The sequence below is a fragment of the Aquila chrysaetos genome, chromosome 4, assembly GCF_900496995.4.
Source record: "Aquila chrysaetos chrysaetos chromosome 4, bAquChr1.4, whole genome shotgun sequence".
In the NCBI taxonomy this organism is placed as follows: domain Eukaryota; kingdom Metazoa; phylum Chordata; class Aves; order Accipitriformes; family Accipitridae; genus Aquila; species Aquila chrysaetos.
Window position 1 is genome coordinate 56993238 of NC_044007.1, and position 23052 is coordinate 57016289.

The 23052-nt window shown below is 38.3% G+C and overlaps 1 protein-coding gene and 1 long non-coding RNA gene across 15 annotated transcripts in view; one reads left to right on the plus strand and one right to left on the minus strand.

The window, feature by feature from the left end:
• PPP4R1 (protein phosphatase 4 regulatory subunit 1) overlaps window positions 1-23052 on the minus strand; it is an 84351-nt gene that overhangs the window by 23326 nt on the left and 37973 nt on the right. For 13 of the 14 annotated variants that reach the window (XM_030011739.2, XM_030011735.2, XM_030011732.2 and 10 more), the window contains 7 exons: window positions 21375-21481; window positions 9709-9851; window positions 8161-8307; window positions 6467-6574; window positions 5667-5732; window positions 2632-2790; window positions 1404-1534 (listed from right to left, as the gene is read on the minus strand). In XM_030011739.2, the coding sequence (XP_029867599.1) occupies window positions 1404-1534; window positions 2632-2790; window positions 5667-5732; window positions 6467-6574; window positions 8161-8307; window positions 9709-9851; window positions 21375-21481 (861 nt within the window). The remainder of the gene's footprint in view (window positions 1-1403; window positions 1535-2631; window positions 2791-5666; window positions 5733-6466; window positions 6575-8160; window positions 8308-9708; window positions 9852-21374; window positions 21482-23052) is intronic. The other variant, XM_041122893.1, reaches the window with a different exon arrangement.
• LOC121233230 lies at window positions 716-19798 on the plus strand. Its single transcript, XR_005932160.1, has 3 exons — window positions 716-854; window positions 12739-12742; window positions 19786-19798. It is a non-coding gene; the product is annotated as an uncharacterized LOC121233230 (long non-coding RNA).

Sequence of the window (23052 nt, forward strand, 5' to 3'; positions counted from 1 at the left end):
TGTTGCAAACAGATGCTCCTGAAAACTCACACACGTGCTATCAGCTTGCTATCTATCAGACTAGGTTTACTTATAGCATAGCAAAATAAATCACAGAATGTTTGAGGTTGGAAGGGACCTCTGGAGGTCATGTGGGCCAACTCCCCTGTTCAAGCAGGGACACTCAAAGCCAGTTGCCCAGGACTATCTCCATATGGCTTTGAATATTTTGGAGGATGGAGACTCCACAGCCTCCCCAGGCAACCTGTGCCAGTGCTCGATCACCCTCATAGTAAAAAAAAAAAAAAAAAAACCAAAAAAAAAAAACCCCGTGTACATATTGATAACATCCCCCTAAGCCTTCTCTTCTCCAGGCTGAGCAGTCCCAGCTCTCCCAGATTTTCCTCACAGAAGAGATGCTCCAGTCTCTTCATCATCTTTGTAGCCCTTCACTGGATTCTCTCCAGTATGTCCATGCCTCTCGTAGTGGGGAGCCCAGACCTGGACCTAGCACTCAGCTGTGGCCTTACAAGGGCTGAGCAGAGGGGAAGGATCACCTCCCTCGACCTGCTGGCAACATACCTCCTAATGCAGCCCAGGATACCGTTGGCCTTTACTGCAAGGGCACATTGCTACCTCATGGTCAACCTGGTGTTCACCGGGACCTCCAGGGCCTTTTCTGCAAAAGCCACTGTCCATCCGTACAGACCTCAGCATGTATTGGTGCATGTGGGGTTGTTCCTCCCCAGGTGCAGGACTTTGCACTTCTTGTTGAACTTCAAGAGGTTCCTGCCAGCCCCTTTCTCCAGCCTATTAAGGCCCCTCTTGATGGCAGCATGACCCGCTGGCGCATCAGCCACTCCTCCCAGTTTTGTGTCATTAGCAAACTTGCTGAGGGTACACCCTGCTCCACCATCCAGATCATTAATGAAGATGCTAAACAGGACTGGACCCAGTATGGACCCCTGAGGTACACAACCCATTACTGGCCTCCAACTATGCATTGCTGATCAGTGCCTTCTGGGCCCGGCCATTCAGCCAGGTGTCAACCCACCCACCTCACTATCTGCTTGTTCAGCCCATACTCCATCAGCTTCTCTATAAGAATCTTATGGGAGAACATGTGAAAAGCCTTACTGAAATCTAGGTAGACTATATCCACTGCTCTCCCTTGTCTATCAAGTCAGTCATTTCATCACAGAAGGTGTATCCTAAGGTATCCAATGTTACTGAATAGTCATGTATTTTTAGTAAATAACTGAAAATTCTGGTAGTCTACTAAGTAAGATGAGAAGCTCCAGATCTTTCCATTTACCAAGATAAATACTCAATTTATACAGGAAAGTTAATTTTCTTAACTTGCAGTTCATACAGAAGAAAAACAAGGATGAAAAAATAATTTGTAGACTTAGCAAATTTTTTACCTGTTTTCCTGTGCAGAACCACAACCTTCTGGGTTTTTACCATCTTCTTCTTTAAAGTACTGGCCACTGCTGGATGGATTAGCAAAAGTTGATATGAAAGGCCCCAGAGACTGAAAAGCAGCTTGGCGGACCTAGTGGAAAGGGTCCAAGGTGAAAAAAATTTTTATTTATATATATATATAAATTTTGCTGTCCTATAAAACATAAACTCCTGCTACTAGGAATTGGAAGGATTATAAGCCTACTGAGGAAAGCAACAGCAGAGGCTCTTGTCTGGAAAGAGACAGCCAGCTGTTATACATAAAGTGCTAAGTAAAAAAAAAAAATTAAGAAAAAGCAGAGTAAAAACAGTTAAATCATGGGTAACTAAGTTGACAGGCCTATTCCCCAGAAGCAAAGAAATCACAATTATTTAGATAGTAGAAGCAGGTAAATTTGAAAGCTCAGTTGAGAATTTTAACAACTGAAAAGAAAAAAATTACGTGCAGTGAACAGATATTTCACTACCATGACACTACTGTAAGTTTGACTGATTATAAGCTCTGCATTTCTTTCCCTTTCCTATTTGGCTATGCTGTTCATTTGCTCCTCCTTTCTCCTATTATTTATTCTCCCCTTCTCAACAATTATCCTATCTACCTCCATTTTTATTATTTGATTAATTCGGCTGGGCAACAACTTGCACGACTTTCCAGGACCCAAGAGCTAATGCTCCCATCCAAAATATCTACTTTTGGCTCTTGGAAGTAGTCTGCTCAATAACAAACTTAACAAGGTTTAGAGTAAAACAAAAAAAACAACCAAACAAAACCACCCCCACAAAAAACCACCCAAACCAAACCAAACTCAAAACCAACAGCAAACACCACCACCCCACTTGAATATCCCACTCCCTCCCCCCAAAAAAGGAGGTGGTGGTAGGGAACCTGAAGAAATACAAACAAATCACATCTAATTTTCCAGTTTTGTTAATGATTTTCAGCAATGTCACAGGCAGTTCTGTAGCTAAGAAAAGCTATCCTATTGACAGTTTTTCTTACATGCTGCAGTGAAAGTGCGAGGGACTCTCTACACCCACTGACAAACTAAGCAGTCTAAGAAGAATTTTGCTTGAGGTGCATGAAACAAGTTATGTTATCCATACCTATGGGGAGAAGTTCTACATGGAATATCGCAGTAAAATCCTTTAAATATGACAGCTATTCAAGAAATAAAAAGCAATTCTTACCCATCGTGAAGGATCACTAATCAAATTAATAAAAAGGGTTGACAATTTTGTCCTCCGGACTTCCTGTGACGTTGCACAAGAAACTGCCATGAAGCATTCAGCACAGGCTTTTCTAACTCCCCACACATTATCAGAGCAGAGCTGGAAAAACCTCGGCAGCTGTTAGGAACACAGTGAGTAAGTTTGCAAGTCTTAACAGGCAGTACTTGTTTCAAAGCAAGTTCTTTTTTCACATTCATTTCCTTCACCTGGTTCTCTCATCTCATAGTCAGATGCATTAGTTGAACATTTGCAAGACAAAGAAAACACATTCAGTAGCACCACCCTTCTAGTCAGTTGCTCTCACATTACTTATGAATACCGGTAAGGAAAATTCACCTGTTTGAAGAACAGCAAGTAAGTACTAACTTTCTAACCTGATTTATATTCAACCCCCCGCACCAAAAAACCCAACTCCAAAAATATCCCCAAGCCCAGAAAACCTATCATAAGACAAAACCTCATCTCTACACCATTCTTTTAAAGCAGATAACATTGAAAGGAGCAAAACCAAAGAATACTGGTGCATTAACATTTTACCTATCAGAGACCACTTCAGATTTTTGTAAGATTCTCACTGAAATGCAAAGGAAGAGCATCTTCAGAAAGAAAGAAAAGCTTTCTTTTCCACCTAAACTTCTCATTGTTATATTTACCAATCTCTGTCACCGCCTGCCTACAAAGCAGAACTTCAACTGCATAGAGGAATAAGGGAATGAGAGAAACATTGCATTTGGTGCAAGAGAAAACAGGTTTGAACAAAGCAGTGGCTTTACTAATGAAACTGAAGCATTTTGAAGTTGCTTAGGTGCTCGGGTTTCTTTGAAACAGTAATGGTAAGGATGAAACAGTGGACAGAGTGCAGGTGAGGCAGACATGCACATCATCGCGTAGCTGCCTTTGCTTGCAACAGGCAGATGCAAATAATACAGTGACTGTTGCTACAGCTCTGCTCTCAAATATTGATGTTCAGTTGTTCCTACTTTCTGCAGCAAAGTTTTCTGGACTTTGCTTCTGATTAAAAAAAGCATTTATGTTACAAAATGAAGTTTTATCTAAAGCCATTCAGCTCCCCCCCCCCCCGTTTTTTTTTTTTTTTTAATAATCCAAAGAGCAAAAAATGACATTTTCTGTTATGGAAAGAGATGACCAACTATCCAGCCACATGTTATTGCTTTCACATAAAATAACAACCCCTTTTTTATTTCATAGTCTAACTGCACCCTCTACAAAGTTTTAATCCAAATTCATGACATGTATCAGTAAAAGCGCATTTGTGTGAGAGAAATCAATTTACATCCCCAATCGAGAAACATGGGATGCAAGTCTGTGCAATGATACTTCACTACCAAATGGCTTGAATCACACAGTAGCTAGGGAAAAATGCAGCAAATGCTGTAAGAACGTAAGAAATACCCTGAGGGTCATACTAGGCCTACCTGTCCCAACACCACATCTGCAAAAGGCTGCAGAGCCTCTTGCTGAAGCCATGCCTGCATTTACACTCTCTCCATATAAGCCCCTTGTTAATTTCTGGCACTGATTCATCAACCTCTTCTGGCCCTCAACAAGCTTACTGTCTATATCCCCAAGAGGAGAAAGCTTGACGGAAGATCCCAGCAACTGTCAGGCTGGTTTCTGCTTCCTAGCCCTGTCGTGTCTCCAAGCCTAGCAACATCCACCAGCTCCCTAGACACGCCAGGTGAATGGGGGGGCACTGTTCTGGATCCTCTGCTCACTGCTCCATCCAGTTCCCTGCTTCTCAATTTTGAATTTGTATATCTTCCCTTTACTTAATTTGTTATTGCCCATTTATTTTCTCTGCCTTTCTTGCTCTTTCCCTCCTTCCCAGGAGGGCTGTGAGGCTTTGTTAGAGCCAGGAAAACTGACTTTAAAAGTTTAAACCAATGAACAGCAGCATTAAGTGATGCCGCTTAAAGAAACCGCATAAACCTTGCCACTTCTAGTGGCCTATTCCCGCCACACTCCTCTTGTATCTGCAATCTCTCATTGCATTTATGGACATTAGGAGACATATTCCTGCCTACTTCTTGCCTAACGTATTTTTGAACTTGCAAATGCTCTCTGCCTCCACAGCCCAGGTATTTTCTTCAGTCCGGTTTAAACCCCTCTCCCAGCTCTACAATTGAGTACCCCTGTCCTGGTTTCAGCTGGGATAGAGTCAATTGTCTTCCTAGTAGCTGGTGCAGTGCTATGTTTTGAGTTCAGTATGAGAAGAATGTTGATAACACACTGATGTTTTCAGTTGCTGCTAAGTAGTGTTTAGTCTAAAGTCAAAGATTTTTTCAGCTTCTCAAGCCCAGCCAGCGAGAAAGCTGGAGGGGCACAAGAAGTTGGCACAGGACACAGCCAGGGCAGCTGACCCAAACTGGCCAACGGGGTATTCCATACCGTGTGACATCCCATCTAGTATAGGAACTGGGGGGAGTGGGGGCAGGTGGATCATCACTCAGGGACTAACTGGGTGTCGATCAGTGGGTGGTGAGCAGTTGCCCTGTGTGTCATTTGTACATTCCAATCCTTTTATTATTGCTGTTGTCATTTTATTAGCGTTATCATTATCATTATTAGTTTCTTCTTTTCTGTTCTATTAAACCGTTGTAATCTCAACCCACGAGTTTTACTACTTTTCCCGATTTTCTCCCCCATCCCACGGGGGCAGGGGGGAACGAGTGAGCAGCTGCGTGGTGCTTAGTTGCTGGCTGGGGTTAAACCACTACAACCCCTTAGCTCTAGACTGTGTGACCTGGCAAGTAAGAGTTCTGTATTCATAGTAACGGTCTTCAACATTTTGTAAGCATCAATCATAATCTCATGTCAGCAAAACTGCAGTGTCACAGCTTTTTTTAGTCTCTCCTTACTAAGGGAATGTAGTAATTTTAATTTCTAATAATTTTAGCTGCCCTTCTCTGTACCTTGTCCAGCTCCACTACTGACTTGTATTAAAAAGAAAAACCCTTTAAGAAATGGCTTACCAGCATTTCTTCAGTAGCTTGCTGCCCAACCACACTGCAGATATCTCCAAAATTGGCTGCACATACCTTGCAGACAAAAATGCAAGAAATAACCACTAAGACCATAGTTTTAATGCAGCTAATGAAATCAAAGAAAAAAAATAAACAGCTTTTAAAACCATAAAAACAGGTTTTGGTGCAGACTCAATACCAGCTACTTCCCCATTCCAACAGTTCCCATGGTTTAAAAAAAAATTAAAAATTGTTTTCTCCATTTCAAGCTTCATCAGCCTTTTTTAATCACAAAAGAACCATCCCAGAACTTAAGTGAAAGGAAAGGAAGATAAAACACATTCAAAGTGCTGTCAAATTAAAGAATACAAGCAGTTGTCAAGGAAAATAACCTATGCAATGGCAGGGTGAAACCAAAACAAAGCCTCAGGACCTAAACGCCATGATGGAGTACTGGTTTATTTCATCTTAATGAGCATCTTTTATTCCATCTACACAGAGGGATATGAGCTGAGGTGGCTGATGCTGTATCAGTTACAGCTAGTTCACATTTTCATGGCTACCTACACAATCATAAGGACAAGCAGATTCTTTCTTTGTTTCTGATAATAAAGGTAGGGACTCTGGAAAAAAACTCAGTGTCAAATACAAAACCTGTGGAAATGCGAGCTACAAAGAAACCCCATAGCTTTCACTTATACGTGTCACAAATGACATCCAGCAGAAAAAACTCATTTAGTCAAATGCAAGTTCCAAGTTCATGACACTCCTTTTACAGATAATCCAGACCAAATGCTGACAATTCATACCTTACGAACATGAAACATTCTGCAGTCACAGCACATCTCGCAAAACCTAGGAAGAACAAGTCTTTCCGTGATGTCCTTTCCCACCATGGAGGCCATTTTGCACATTATCTAATGGCAAGACAGACACTAATTAGGGATGCTTGCACAACACACAATTCTGTGTCAGTTAAGCAGAGGCTTTATTGAAAATTGTGGAAAATGTTGGAAAAAAAACCCCATATTTTGAATTGAAAAGGTTTGGCTGCTTCTGCAAAAAGCTTTTTTTTTTTTTCTTTTTACCCTCCCCCTGTCATGATGTAACACAGCTGTAGAAGACATTGGTCTTTCACCAAACTAAATCAAATTCCTAACTAACAGAGATAACCGAACTCTCAGAAATTACTCTCATATCTTACCAAACAGGCTGACAAAAATAAAAAAAAAAAACCACAAACAAGTACAAGATTCTTTCACTATTCCAATACTCAATGAATAGATATATATTTACAAATAACAGAAAATTATTGACAATTAATATGCTTAAGTGACTTCTACAACTTCTGTATGATTTAAAAATTACAACACTCCGTGTTCCGTGTATGCAACTACCTAACAAAATTAGTGAAAAAGCATATCATACCAAAGAAAGTGACAGCTTTTCCCTCTAACTGCTCTTTCATTCTGATTTTTACTGAGTTTCAAAAGAAGGTAATCTAAAAGAATTTTATGTTTAACTTTCCTAATCACATCAGTAGAGCTATTTAAATTTATTTTCCTATAACAACAAATTATTATTTTTCTAACCTCTAGGGGGTCGGTGAGCTACAGAAACCGTTGTGAAGTTTCAGTATCTTCAAAACAATGAAGATGGGTAAAACAGTTCTGCTTTAAATTTTATTCCCTTATGTATCTGTAAGCTTCTTCAAGAAAGTACTAGAAATTTGGTGCAAAATGCAATAGCGCCCAGCCTGCTTATTGTTTACGAGTCCAGCTACATTATGAAAGTAAAATATTAAATGAGGTCTCTCTCAAGCAAAAAGAAAAATTAAAAAAAAAAAAAAAAAATCACCCAGCAAAAAAGCATCAACATAAATTGCAAAAATTCAAGGGTAACATAAGGGCATAAATCTTCTGCCATTTCTCCTTTATAAATTAACTTATTACTTTGCTTACTATTTTAATTCAATACATAATAATTTTTAATAATTAAGGTTGTATGTAATGCAAAAAATAAAACCACCAATGAACCATGAGTTAATCAACTCAGATGCTTATTATTTTGTCTAATGAAACAAAACAAAATCAATAAAGAGAATAGACATACAGCAAAACCCAACAGAATTCAAGCATTAAAGATTTTTCACTGATGGAAATTTTCTACATATGCAATTTAAACTTCCATAAAGCAAACAGACCTGAAAAAACTAAAAAGTCAACAATAGCAGATACCTTAGGAGTCAATAAAATGAATCCCCTGTGCTGTCTTGTCCAGCTGGGTTTTTCTTTACAGCATATATAAGCTATTGAATTTAAATCTAACCTTGACTTGAGTGTAACACAGCATAGAAAAAGTTACAGATTAATTATGGAGAACAATATAATTTTTTCTTTTTAATACCACATGGATGTGCAACTTGGAAACACACTACCAGCACTGTAACACCAAGCATTCAAGCAAACTTTATACTACATGGTTTGGTATTGCTGTTACTTACAGCCACGGCTTCCGTCTTCACATCATCATTGCTGTCTGGAGCTGTCAGATCTATCAGAACAGGGCATACTTTGGTCTCCACATCGTATCTCTCTATGAGTTCTTGCTCCAACAGAACTAACAATGCTGCCTGACTTGTTTTTCTTACCTATCATAATAAGACAAATATTGAACAAAGGAATTCGAAGAGAGTTTTTTGGTTTTTCATTTAAATGTATGTCCTGTATTTTGGAAGCTGTACCTACATACTGCCACACACCTATACTAATTGCACTCAGCAAGTGGACAAGTGCTCGAAAAGCACTTTTGCAAACACTTCGCATTTGAAACAAACTATGTCTGAACTCAAGAACACCTGCATATTGTAAACTAAGGCAATGCTATTATAAAAATGTCCACCTACACACTTCCCAAAACACAGGATAGCAATATCAAAAAAAGTAGTCATAGGAAAGCTCATGCAATACATAAAGGAAAGCAGCACAACTAATTAGGAGTAACAAAGTTCTAAGGAATGTGAATTTTATTAAACAAATCTCTTTTTCTGAGATTAACAAGTTTGGCTCACAATGAATAACTGCATTTATTTTGAATGTATTATAACTTCTGAGACACAATTTTGCTTAGTCTCATAAAAAAAAAAAAGACTGTATAAGATAACCATTAATAATTGACTTCATACATGGCTAACCCCTGCCTCTTAAAAAAAGTAATTTCATCAGAAGAGAAAACACATGCAGCAAAAGACTATACACTGCAATGCAGCAAAAGACTATACACTGCAATGCAGCAATTTTGAAAACACCTTTGAGATCTTTGTTTCGGAGCAAACCAGCCAAATTAACTACAGAGTACCAATAGAGGTTAAGATGATGAAAAGAATTGCTGAATCTGCTACCAAGAGAATATCAAGCAGAAGTATGGTTGTTGTATTATACATGAATTAGCAAAATAACTACTAAGAAAAATAGGTTAGGGTACCTATTTTTAATAATGGAAAATCTGGAAGGGGCAAGGAAAAAAGTGACAAACTCAGAGGCCTAAAATACTTAAAATAATCCATCACCTAGGATTAGACTAGTCTGAAATGATGTGGAGAAGCCTAAAGAAAGCTTTAGGCAAGCTAATTCATACACGCAGAGAAATAAACCACACAAGTTCAATCCAAAAGCTTTACTGGATCGATACACAAATAACTGGTCATGAAGGTACATAAAGGTGTTAAAAAATTGAATTATACCAGGGAGTCAGTTCTTCGTGACTACTGTTCCTTTTTGCCAGAATTTAAATTATGTAATCTTATCAAAACGACTGTTTGATTTTGTCCATAAGAATACAATACCAGATAAAGGGCCCCAAATCAGAACAGATCACATTAGATGAAAAATGTTGGAAATTTTCTTTAATTAAAGTTCATGCATTTCATGTCTATTCAAAATTTTTTTACCCTGAAATACTACACACTTGTATGATGCTAAATTATTTAAATTTAACACCACACCAGGTATATTCAACTAGCTAATAAACTATTTGTAAAAAAGACACTTACCTGGTTATTCTGGTCTGCGAGGTATCGTACCACAATAGGCAGTAAGTATTTGGAAAAAGCATATGGGATTGAAGGTCTGTTTTCTTGACAGAACATAGCAATATGAGGCACCTGTTCCATCAGTTCTGCCCGCACTGTTGGCTCTGTCAGGGTCAAAATAAAACCAAAAAAGACACAATAAATGTTTACAAGCATACTGCCAGATACTGCCAGAATAAGCTTTTTACAGTCCTGTACATACAAAGTATGTTCTCAAGTGTTCATGTCAGCAAGTTTATGTCATGTTTCATTTTGACAAGCACCATCATCTTTTTACAAAACCAGGTACAACTACACTCTGTACTGCTAAACTACTAAAAAGATGGGTCCCACATTCTCAGTAAAAAAAACAAAAAGAGGTATAAGAGAGCAAGCCAATTATGAGTATCAGAACCTGTCTGAACTCCCTACAAGCATCACCTACTTCAAAGAAAACTGCTAAACTGAAAGTCAACCCCAAATTGATACCACTATGAGAAGAAACAAACTGAGGTGGACTCCTGGCCACAGCCTCTCATGCGGTAAAGATCCCACCCAGCAGGACAATCAGCTATAACCACAGATGCTCTTCTTCACGCTTTGCTTTTTAAGACTACTGATATTTTCATCAGATGGAAAAGGTCCTGCATCTTTCCAGTTGCTTCTGTTAAACCTTTCGGGCATGTTTTTCATCAGAGTTAGTGATTATTTAAAAAATACTCCATTCATTTTTTAAATTCAGGAACTGTGCACTGCTTTAATGAATCATAATCCCTGCAGAACACGCATATCTATTCGAGGGATGAGAGGAAAAGCAAGAGAAGAAATACAAGCATGGATTAAATTCCAACTACTAAAAAAACAGCTTCAATTTAAGAAGTAGGTCATTATCACATGCCTGATAGTCCACTTGTTCACAGGAAAAAAACCCCATAATTTCAGAACTAAGTACTAAGTATTTCTATCCTTTCATAATTTGCTGCCATCTGTGGTTACCATTAGAGAACTGATTACCTATAAAAACATATAACGAAAACTCATCAATTACTCTCAAGTTACAGTATTTGATTTACAATGTTTTAAGTAATAGGATGTATACTGTTCACAGGATATGCATGCCTTACTAAATTTTTACCTATGAATTGGTTCAGGTAAAACTTAATGGTATGACCAGAACGACCTTTCCTGGAATACTTGGAATTAACATGATACACCATTTCTTTGACTATAGACTTAAATTACTATTCCTACAGAAAAACATACCAAAATCCTCTGTAAAGCTTATGAATTGCTGACAAAGTTTCAAAATGCAAAATGAAATCCCAGATAAATCAATACTGAATAGGTTTGCTGTTCATGACAATAAAGAAAAAAAGACTTCCAATCTGCTCTGTTTCTCTTCCCAAAACATTAACAGGAACACACAGGACAAAAGCCTTTTTATTTAAACTTCATATGTTCTGAAACACGTGCTAGTTGAACTCCATAAGCAATAGACACATCCTGAAGTTTGTATTGAAGAAGTGCAATCCTGAAGAAAACTACTCAAACTATGTGCAAGTTTTAACAGACTCGAATTAACGAAAATGAACAGATAACAAAAGGCTAAATTCTAGTTTGGTGAACACTATGTTTGTAGCACTGAACATGACAGTTGACCAGAATAAGCACCTGTAAATAGGACAAACGTAATAGTTAATGAGATCATTAATTCCGAAAACTAAATTCTACATACCTTATTAATGCAGAGGAAGGAAATAACTATTTCTTGCAATTTTTCTAAAAAAATGTAGCCAGAGAATAAGAAGTTACAATCCTCAGTCTAAGTTTCTAATTTCAATCTAACTTTCTATTGGGAGCTTGCAGCACCTCCTACTATTAAAGTTGCCTCGTACTTCCTATCATAGTAAGTCATCTTTTGCTTCCTTATAAAAATTTGCCAAAGCAGTCCTTAGAACGTGAGATAGGATAAGCTGCAATTCTTCATTAGGATGAGGTTTTTGCAGGAAAAACAAAACAACAAAAAAATTCAACCAAAGTAGATCAGCTGTTTTCAAGACTAAAGTTGGCAAACCCATTTGTTTTCTTCCAACATTGAATTCTGGTCCTCTTAACTGACAAGGCCTAGCTTCTTCACTTCTGGAAGAGGGGCTTGAAATGTGCCAGAGAAAGGAGTCCTTTTATATCTCAACACATTTTTTCCATCTGTGTGAAAACCTGCCCAAAGGTGGTTGAGCTAAGAGGCCTTGAAAACACCCTCTATTTCCACCTGTCCAGCAGCCGACAGAGCACAGCAACTACAGATTGAAGAGTCCTTCCTTGCTGAGTACATTTTAAGATGGAGAAAGCCATCATCACTGCAGACTGTACACAGCCCCTCTCCCAAAAGCAACTCTTTTGAAAAGGCTGCAGATGGGAAACAGAGCAGAACGAGGAACCATCAGGCTGGGCAAGGAGGGACAGAGGGCTGACAGGTGAGTGACAAGGAGATAAGACTGGCAACTAAAGGGAAGGGACACTGGAACTTGCTGGACAAGAAACTGGAACCTCGGCCCAGTGCCAGAGCTGGAGGGACTCACTCCCACCTCTCCCATAAGGCTGCTATTTCAAGACATGCCCAGGACATGATCTAAGGGTACAAGAGGCTTATGTCACAACACTTATCACTAGGATCTCATTCTTACTTCTTAGGACTCCTGTCTCATTTCTTGCAACAGATAGATGACTTGGGGTGGGGGGTAGGGCAGATGGAACAGAGCAAGGCAGAGGGCAGGGAGAGTGAGGAAGATAAATTTGGCTGAGGCTGCATGTTTGGCAGCAGTGCTTCTTAAGTTGTTTCTGAATTTTCTTTGGGCAGTTCCCACCCTCCCAAACCCAAAACTTGCGGCTTCCATTATGCCAATGCAACTGTTTGTGCAGCCAGACAGCAAGCCATATCAAAGAATTGATATGGCTGACGCAGCTTTTGCCCCACCACAGCAGCATGATTAAACAGCAAGAACTGGCACTTAGATTGGTTTGCCTGTGCAATCACACACTTCCCTCAAGTAGCAGAACTATCAGATGATGGAAGCAAGCAATGGCAAAGGAGGGCAGTAGGATGGCTTACTGTGATACTAACACTGTGTCGTGGTTTAACCCCAGCCGGTAACTAAGTACCAGGCAGCTGCTCACGCACTTCCCCCGCACCCAGTGGAATGGGGAAGAGAATCAGGGGGAAAAAAAAAAAAAAGTAAAATTTGTGGGTTGAGATGAGAACAATTTAATAGGACAGAAAGGAAGAAAATAACAACAACAATAAAATGACAATAATAAAATAATTGGAATATACAAAACAAGTGATGCACAATGCAATTATTCACCACTCGCCTACCAATGCCCAGTTAGTTCCCAAGCAGCGATTCCCTCCCAGGCCAACTCCCCCCAGTTTATATACTGGACATGATGTCACATGGTATGGAATATCCCTTTGGCCAGTTTGGGTTAGCTGTCCTGGCTGTGTCACCTCCTGACTTCTTGTGCCCCTCCAGCCTTCTTGCTGGCTGGGCATGAGAAGCTGAAAAATCTTTGACTTAGTATAAACACTATTTGGCAACAACTGAAAACATCAGTGTATTATCAACATTCTTCTCATACTGAACCCAAAACATAACACTATACCAGCTACTAGAAAGAAAATTGACTCTATCCCAGCTGAAACCAGGACAATTACCTTCAAAACAGGGTGAAAGAAGCAAAATGCTGAGAAACCTGATTTGTTCCTTTGCCTATCGTGAAGCTGTGCAAAATGCTCAAGCCAGACTCTTCACAGAGTAATTGCACACTACTCATTTGATTGCAGTCCAAACTCTGTCGTCACTGCTGAAGAAACACCACTACTGCCATCAAAGCCAACAAGAGCTCTGTATTAAGCATATCAAGAACTATGTATAAAGCTTTGGACTCTAGGCACTCAAAATGGGCAGACTGTTTTGACTTTGATATCTCTACAGTTTGCCCACCCACTGGTAAAGTAATGACAACACTCCCTTTCCCCAAACTGACTAGGTTTGCTGTGAAACTCAATTCATAAATTTCTTTATGAAATACTCCAGTAAGAGAGCAGCAAGTACGAAAAACATAAGCTCCTTTCTTCTTCAGAACAGGGTTTGTCTATTATGCAGCACTTAAGAGAGTGGCCACACCACCTGACAATATTGAAGAGCTGCTCACGTAAAGTGAGTCCCCTTCTTCCTGAGCTACTAAGTAAGCTCTGGCTTTGTGAGGAACACAGATGAGATGATGCAATTTAAGATCTGAAAAATTCATGCCCAGGAATGAATGAGAACTGTAAAGTCACCTTAGTTCTTACATTCCCTAACTTTTAAGTTACATGACTCTGTGATCTTAGTAAGGTCAATTCAAAACAAACCAGCACTGTGTATGTAACTGGCTGTGAAAAGCAACATGGTAATTCACAATCAAAAAGGCATTTGTGCCATTCTGGGGAATTACTGCTGCTATGCAAGAACCTGAACCTTAAGCTTACCGATTTAGATAAGAGCTCAATTCTTCCAAACGCTGAAGCATATATTCCAGTGTGTACTGAATAGAGCCTAAACCTGCAGTCTGATGGGATTACAGTAGAGCTTTTTTTTGCATTATGTTTCCTAAAGACCCAAGCAACAATGCAAAAAATTTCCACTAAAGATACAGCACAGCACTTTCTCATTCACTTCATCCATTCCTCAGCTTTGTCTTTAGCTTAGACAGGTGGCAGCTCCAAATACAGATTCCAGCAGGCTTCAATACATGACAGTGTCTGCCATTTCAGTTTAAACTTTTCTGTTGTTTATAACCAAATTTATGGTTTTCTCATCACCACCATGAACGAAGTATGGCAGTATCAGTTAAGATTATTACACGCAGCTTCTTAAAGCATAAGCTCATCCAGCTGGGGAATACATCCATGTATTTTTTTTGCACTGTACAATACAGTCAGGACCAGGCTTTCACACAGTATAAACAAAATCTGGGTGGAGAATTTTGCTTCACATTAAGACTGAAAGTTTCTATTTTAGGCACTCTGGAAAAATCACTGTGTACAATTAGGTTCTCCATAATATTTGCTTGGAACTGTATTTTTCCGTTTGGCAGAGGAAGCATTTTTAAATGCTGCTCTTTTCAAACTATCTCCCTAAGGCATAGACTTGTACCGTCAAAACAAAAAAATTTGAAAAGAAATATTAATATAAAAAATTAGATCTCAGAAGCAAACTCATACTTGTTTTTGTCATTCATTAGCTCTTCATTCTATCAGGTCTTGTGTATTCTCTAGATACAGAATTATACTGAATTGAGTTTTAGAAATTAAGCAAAACTAAAAGAATGACAGAAGAAAGTGAAAATAGACTGCCATTTCTTCTGTTTGTGAAATAACGTTGAAAAGAAGTTGCCAGAATGACACAGTTCTACCTCTCTCGATTGCCAGACCACATGAAACCAGCAATATATTCCAACCAGCACCTCCAGAACCTGAGCAGACTTTGATCTGCACACACCAACCTTCAGTTTTAGCTATTTCACAAATCACCATTTAAATCAACATCCCAAACTGACTCCAAAATCACAGAAGTAATTAACTGTTCCTTACTCACCCATGAAAAAAAACATTTAAATTTCCCCTAGAATTTGACACCATCTCTCATGTAAGCAAAGTGCAAACATACTCATCTAGCTACTCCTAGCACATATACTTAGCTTTCCTACATAAATGTGTAATGTTTATTTCACCCCTGCTGAGGCTTCAGTTCACTCTGTATTCCACTTCAGCTATGAGGAAGAAAAGCACCACCGTTAGCTGTATACTGGAAATTAAAAAGGGCATTATTGCAGAGCTGCACAGTATAATACCAACTAATTGCTCCAGAACAGTTATTTGTAAGTGAAGTAATTATTCCAAAGCCAGCTCGCAACTAGATTTATTTCACAATAGCTTATTCTGCAACAATGTACAGTACTTAAAAGAAATTCTGCAAAGCTTTCGATATCTCAAAATGACCATTCTGGAATACAAGCAGGAGTCAATTTTCCCTACATTTGTGAGGGACTGTAAGGTTTTTGTGTTGTAAAAGTGTATAGGAAGAACAACCACTGGTGATGTTAAATGAATGCTGCCTTAACTGATCATTTCGATGAATGTTTGAAGTACACCTGAATATTAACCTTTGTTCTTATTAAGGGTCGTAAGCAAGAAGTAAATGTGTAAGTGCATAGCTTTGCATTTACACTTTTGTTCTTTTAAAATTTTTTTTTTGTGAAAGGCAAAAGAAAAATACTGATTTATACGTACTAGAGAGAAACAAGCCACACAGAGAACACCTTCATGCCCTTCCTCCTGTATAGATCCCTATTTCTGTATTGAGCCTGAATATAAGGTCCACAGCATACGAAGATGCCAATCTGCCAACAGCATGGCAATAGTACTGGATTTATATACATGCCTATTCTCAAACTGCACATGATTTGCATGATAAAAGACAAATTTTAAATAAATCCTACAGTTTATCAACTCAAATTTTTATCTATCCCCTTCCTTCCCAAATATAACTTTCCCTTCCCCTCTTTTTTTCCTTCTAGTGCAATCCATATTTTCCCTTTCCATTTGTCTCATTTCCTGTTTCGTCTGTCCCTCCAACTTTCCTACCTTTTTTGAAGAGAAAAGAAAACCTAGACAAGTGAAAATACACTGTAACCAAAGCTCATCCCTTTTAGCTTAAAAGTCCATCAGAAAGACTGATTTGTCTGATATATGCTGCTTCAGTAGTCAGGTTCTTTTCTCTTACTAACCAGAAATGGATTTCATTACTGACTGGCAGAGCGAGGAGTAAAATACAGACTAATGAGAGAGGGTAAAGTCACCATCAGTCACCCATCAGATGCATGAAGAGACAAAAGAGAATCACATCAAGCAAAGGAAAGAATTCTTGGTGTAGCAGGAGGTAGGAGAAGAGGTATAGAAAATCCTGAAACATGAAGATGCAGGAGGGGGGGAAAGACACAGGTGGAGCTATTGACAGCTAGGAAAGGCAAATATTAGCATTCCTATTAATATTGCTTACATATGAAGATTTTGTTAAATTAAATGCTGCAATATGTACTATTCAACAGGTATTGTTGGCATCTTTCACTATACCAACAGCAGTAATTGAAACGGTCTTACCAACATAGGTTAAGCACACTTAAGCAATTAAGGTTGTGAGGCCATCCACACTAAGCCTGATTATACAGCTTCAAAAGCTTAACGACCAATTAGTCTAATAATTGTTTTAAAAATCAGTTTGTTTTGCAAACTGCAAACAAACAACAACTGATTCTATGCAGTAAAGCGACTACTTTTCATTCAGGAGAAAAAAATCTAGTTGGTTACATTCAAGCAAATAAGCACCAGTCCTCCCGGAAGTCACTTTTTTCCCCCATCATTTCTTTAGAAAAATACCTATATGTATCTATTTCATAGTACACTAAAATACCATGTATATTTTAGAAGTTAAGATATAGACTCTCCCTCTAATAGAACCCTCAGAAAATAAGTTTTAAAGCTTCTGGTCCCCTTGCAAGCACACTGAGCAAAATGCCAATAATGCAATAATTCTGGCTGAGGCTAACTTTCAAAGGCAGTTAATCGTACTTGTGCACAACATGATGAAGCCTTGTATCATATAAGCCATTCACAAGCTGGTACCAAAAAACCACAAAGTTCGAATGATACTAATTTACTCAAGTGAAAAAAGACAGACATAAGGCCCTTGTTCAAGCTCATGTAAGTCTGTGGCTAAGTCTGTGGCTAGTCGACATTCAAGAATGAAGAAGGCCCAGCTGTTTTAACACAAAGATAAGCATTTTATCTCTAACAAGTGTTTATGGGGGATAAATTAACATTTGCCAAGCACTGGGCTTCTATGCCAAGCTGCTCCTTGGCTTTTGTAGGTTCAAAGACACCATAAAAGTATCTAAATGGGAAGCCATACCCAATATCCCTAAAGACACAGAGAAATTACAAAGTGATTAAACAGCAGATTCAAAGCAATACAAGGTATCTCATCTGTAACTATTCTAGGAAACTCACTACCAAAGACAGTAGAGAAGTCCAGAGCTCAGAAGGACTGAAAAATACTCAAACCCCACAGCAGAAATCACAGGCTTAGCAGTAACACCCAACTACAGCAATTAAGACAAACACTGAAGAAAATAAGCCTTCCAAACAACTGAGACTTGGAGAAAAAGTTTCTTTGACAAGTAAGGGAGTCAGAGGCAGCAGGTTATTGCCCAACTGCCACTGATGGGTTTCCTCCACTGGAAAAGGTATTCTGTGCATACTACTGATCTTAAGGCTGCAAAACCACATGTAACCTCGAACTAATTCATTAGAAAAAGTCCAAACTGCCCCATCAGCAGAAGACCCACTTTATATCATTTGTATGTGCAGTTACACAACAAGAGTCAGAACCTTCCTTCACAAAACACATTTCACTACAGCCCATTGTCTGTCCACCTGCAACCCGTTGTCTGTCCATGTGCAACCTGCACACTGGCTGTTGACAGATGTTAAAACATCACTTAGCACTCTTTAGGTATAGGCAATACTCAATTCTTCCCCCCAGAGAAACTTTCATAAATTAGTGACATTAATAAGATGATACTCCAGGAGTCCAAATGAGGTCCCGCCAAAAGCTACTTCTTTGAGAATTTTTTGTCAACAGTTTTTAAAAAATATTTTCAGAGCTGATATTTGCCTTTACCATGATGCCTCAAAAATTTTAGGTCTTGGTTAGGCAGTTGGTATGACAAGATCTGTGTCAATCATACCAAACCATAGTCTCATGATTTTTTTGTGCCCTCCATCCTACAATCATATATTTGGACCCAGATCTTTTTCTAGTAAAGATTAATTTTTATTTCACATTAATGCAGTGCTTAGCACAACAGAGATAACGTTTAGCTTCTTGAAGTGTTATCACAGTACGTGAAGAATAAAAATAATTGTTTTGAAATTCTCTTGCTCTCAAACACAGAAATGGCTGTCTTGTAGCTCCTGCTTATAAAAAAACCCCAAAACAAAAACAAGAAAAAAAAAGCTAAAAACAAACAAAAAACCCCAAACACAAAACACAAGCAAAAAAACCCCACCAAACAAAAAACCTGAAACAAAACAAACCCTAAAAAAACCCTATACACATTTCTTTTTCAAGCAAAGACCATGTCTAAAAACCATCAGCCTAACTACAGGACTTCTGAAGTTGCAAAGTATTAACAGGGCATAGGACTGCTTAGGCAACTTTAGGACCATTGGTATTTCTAGTTCACTGCTGTATCTGTATTGTAGATAACAGCAGCAATAGCACAGAGAGCATGGATATTGTGTATGTCGGGTACATTCTTCAATTCAAACCTCATTATACCAACTACTGCAAAAAAAAAAAAAAAAAAAAAAAAGTACCTCACTTTCTGTGACTTGATTTGACAAGTACCTCCAAATGTTAAAAAACAGGCATAAGACTAATGAGTATCACCTATTAGAAACGAGAAGACCTGTACATACCTTAGTTCAACTTCCCAACAGTTTGTCTTTATTTTTACTTATTTATGCATTTAAACATGAAGGCTTGACTCTAGGATGGCTCTAACCATACAGATATCGGGCTCTAACCAAGCAAGTCAAAACACACACATACTTTTATAATGTTTTCTTATTCCAAATTTTTTTGTTTACAGAACAAGTTGGAAAAAATATCGTAAATGGAAAAAAGCATCAGCCAAGAGAAAAATGAAAAACGAGGCTAGTAATAGCAACCTTGCCCAAACAAAAAAAACCAAACCAAACCAAACAAACCTGAACAAAAACCACTGTGCTGCAGTTTGAATAAGTCAGGCACGTATATTAAGAAGGTACAAAGCAGATCTAGTTCCCTAATGAACTTTCACATGGTTTAAGACACAAGGATATTCTAATAACCTGTCTTACAGAAACAGGCTAAGTCCAATAATGCAACTGCTCGAGGCACAAAACTCACAGTTAAGTTTGCAGAAATTTAGTTTGTGGGGCAGCTGCAGAATCCAGCGCTACTAGTTTGGCAGATCTGAGACGAATTCTACAATGCAGGAAAAGCCTGAAATGCTGCTTTTACTGACTCTGAGAAAGTATCAACCCTGACTAAAAATGTACTCCACCCTTGTTAAAGGGAACAAATTGATTTGAGCTCAACTCTTGGCTTCCATTACATTTCCACCTACACAAACTTCGATTTGACACACTTAGTTGATCACCAATGAAAACCCTAAGGCTACAAAGTTGCTGCACAAGGCCATTTTCCCCTGGACACATCTGTCCTATTTTCCAAACTTGAAATGAAGCTTCAGAAAGCTTCTGATGCTCAAAACTCTTAACATCATCACACAATCAAGCACTGCATATACAGATTTCAGAAGCAGAGCTTTGCTAGGAAAGCACTGTAGAAACAGTAGCACACCACTGTTGTCAATTAAAGACACATTTAATCTTAAATGAATAGCGACTTTTTTTTCCTCTTAAAGAATCCTTCGAAAAGTACTCAATACAATTATGTAATGCTTAAACCAGGCTATTTTTCCCAGCTAAACAAGGACATTCCCTCAGAAAAATAAAAATGTGCATTTTAAATGAAGACTGAATAACAGAAATGAGCAGAATACCTTTTTACCCTTGGAAAGCATTATGTTCTGCAATTCTGGAAGAAGGGAGAAAAACTAACAGACATTAAACAGAAGAAACATTTTCTTCTCATACAAGATTTAATACAAGTTTCTCTTCATAGCACTCCTACGATGACAAAAGAATGAACTTCAGTTCTTCTCTGGTGTTTTGCTGCTAAAGCCTTCCTTCTTCCTTCTAGTGCTTCAACTGTATCTTCAATGTTGAAATCAAGCCCTTAATTCTTTGTAGAGCATCTTCAATCTGGAATTTTGTTGCAGCTCTGTCCACACCATCTTTCCCTTTGTCCACTCCCTCACCACTTTTTAAGCGCTCCTTTTCTTTCACATTTTTTTCATTATTTTCCTGCTTTTGCCTTTTATTCCAAACACCCAGTAGTCTCAATATATTCACAAACAAAAGTCTCTCTATATCTACAGAGCCCTCCTACTCATTACTTGTATCTGCATCTTGCTTACCAATTCCTGCTGCCTCTCTTCGCAAGTGGTTGCCCAAAAGGGACCAAGGGAACAACTTCAGTATTTAAATTCTATCAAAACTAATGGGAGTTTTGTACAGATGTTTTGCAAGATTCTTTTCAAAACAAGAAAGTCATCTTTATCTACATATCTAAAATAACCACACAGATCTGCCGAGTAGCCAAAGTACATAATAAAAGTTATTCAAAAATGTCTTGTTAGAAAGTGGTAATCCTACATTTTGAATGGGGTTTAATTCTGTTGAGGAAAATAGTAAGGAAAAAAGTCATCTTGGGGGGTACGGTTTAGCAAAATGAAATTTTACAGTATTTTATTGCATTTGCAGAAGCTTAGTTTGGATATTGGAAGATGAGAAAGAACATATTGGTCCTGTGCTGAACACAAGTTCAGCAATTCTGCCTTTCCCTCATTAACCCAGTAAAATGTTTAATGCTACCTACCTGAATCATCAGCTAATCTGCTGATTCTCTCCAACACAGCAATACAATCTCTCTCATCATCACTGACTTCCTTCAAAGTGTCCAGCAAACTTCGAGCCACCATTTGCCTAGTTTACAAGAAAGATTAAAAATCAGCATTATTTGTGTCCAGAAATACAGCCAAATCAAAATGTTGTGCAATCATACAAGTTTCTTAAACCAAACAGTCAAATTTTACATAGATTCACTTTTAAATGAGGAAATTTAGTTAGTCCTGCTTTGGGAATTCTTAATTCCAATACCTCGTGTAATCCTAAAGAACTGTTAACTTTTAATGTTACATTAAAAGTAACCTTTTGGTTTACAAGGATAAGAGAAAGCAGCCACAAAGACAAAAAAATAGTAATTATCTGCCAAGTGGGCAAACAGGAGCTGAATGGTAGGAAGTTAGTGTCAGCCTTCCATCTTCACGTCTGAATTCCCAAACTTGTTCCATACAAAGCAAGACACCATCACTCTTGTCAGAACAGTTTTAAACAGAATTATGAAATTATTTCACAAACAAAAGCATGAACACTTAAGCTGAAGATTTCCATAGCGAAGTGATGTTTAGAAGCTAAACTTCACTCAAATGCTATAAAGAGCAATGGGTATATACTGTGAAAAATAAAATAAATGTACTAGCCCATGTGTACCTGGGACATACATGAAGCAAAGTAGAAAATGAAACATTAAGAAAATATTAAAGAAGTCAGAATCAGCTCAGTTACTACTTCTAATGCATGAGAAATTTTTCTAAGGATTAACTTGTCTGTAACAAGATATAGTCAAATTTGGGTTTTTGTCCTCTAAGGTTCTCTTGCAGCCTATGTTACAAAGTCATGCCCATCAGTTACCTAGGAGAGCCCTATACATTAACTTTTTAAACAATGCAGCTGGCAAGGTGTGGTAATCAACCTTTCTCCTCAACAACAGTCTGCAATGGCATAACTTCTTTCTTTTAGACAACATGGGTTGAACATCAGTTCAGAGAGCTAGCAGGATTATCCCAACAGTGGAACGGGCCAAGGAACAGTGTCCAACACACTGCTAGCTCTTGTACTGCCCTGGAGCAATTTATCAAAATGCTGAAGCAGCAAGGGTCAAGTGCTAGATATTTCCAGAACTGGCTGATGGAAATACTGTTAGGATGTAGCCTAGATAAAAGCACTGTTGACAAAGAGCAGTGCTGTAGACAAGAGCAGAAGCATAGCTAAACTTGATCACATTCACTACAAACCGTGAATGTGAGCTATAGTCACAGATGGTTACTTTCCTAGCGTACAGGGGAAGCTCGACAATTTTACAATTCCATGCAATTGGAGAAATGCAGTAGGTTTTCCTATGAATTCCCAAAGCTAAGCACGCATTTCCATTTTCTCAAACTGAAAATCAATAATTTAAATGTTTCATATTGGCCACTTGCAAAACTAGCTTAAACTGTTTTGACATAAAGATGAACAAAATCCTCTAAAAAGCAAACGGCAAAAAACTGTTTGCCTTTAAATTTCCTTGCCTTCACTCTTTTCAACTTGGTAAAAGTGTAATATCCTTCAGCAGAGATCTTGATATGCAGTTGGAAGTTCAGCTATCAAAATCCTAATGGAGGAAAACAGACTACATGACACACTATCCAGAAGCAGAGTTGACTTGGTCTTTT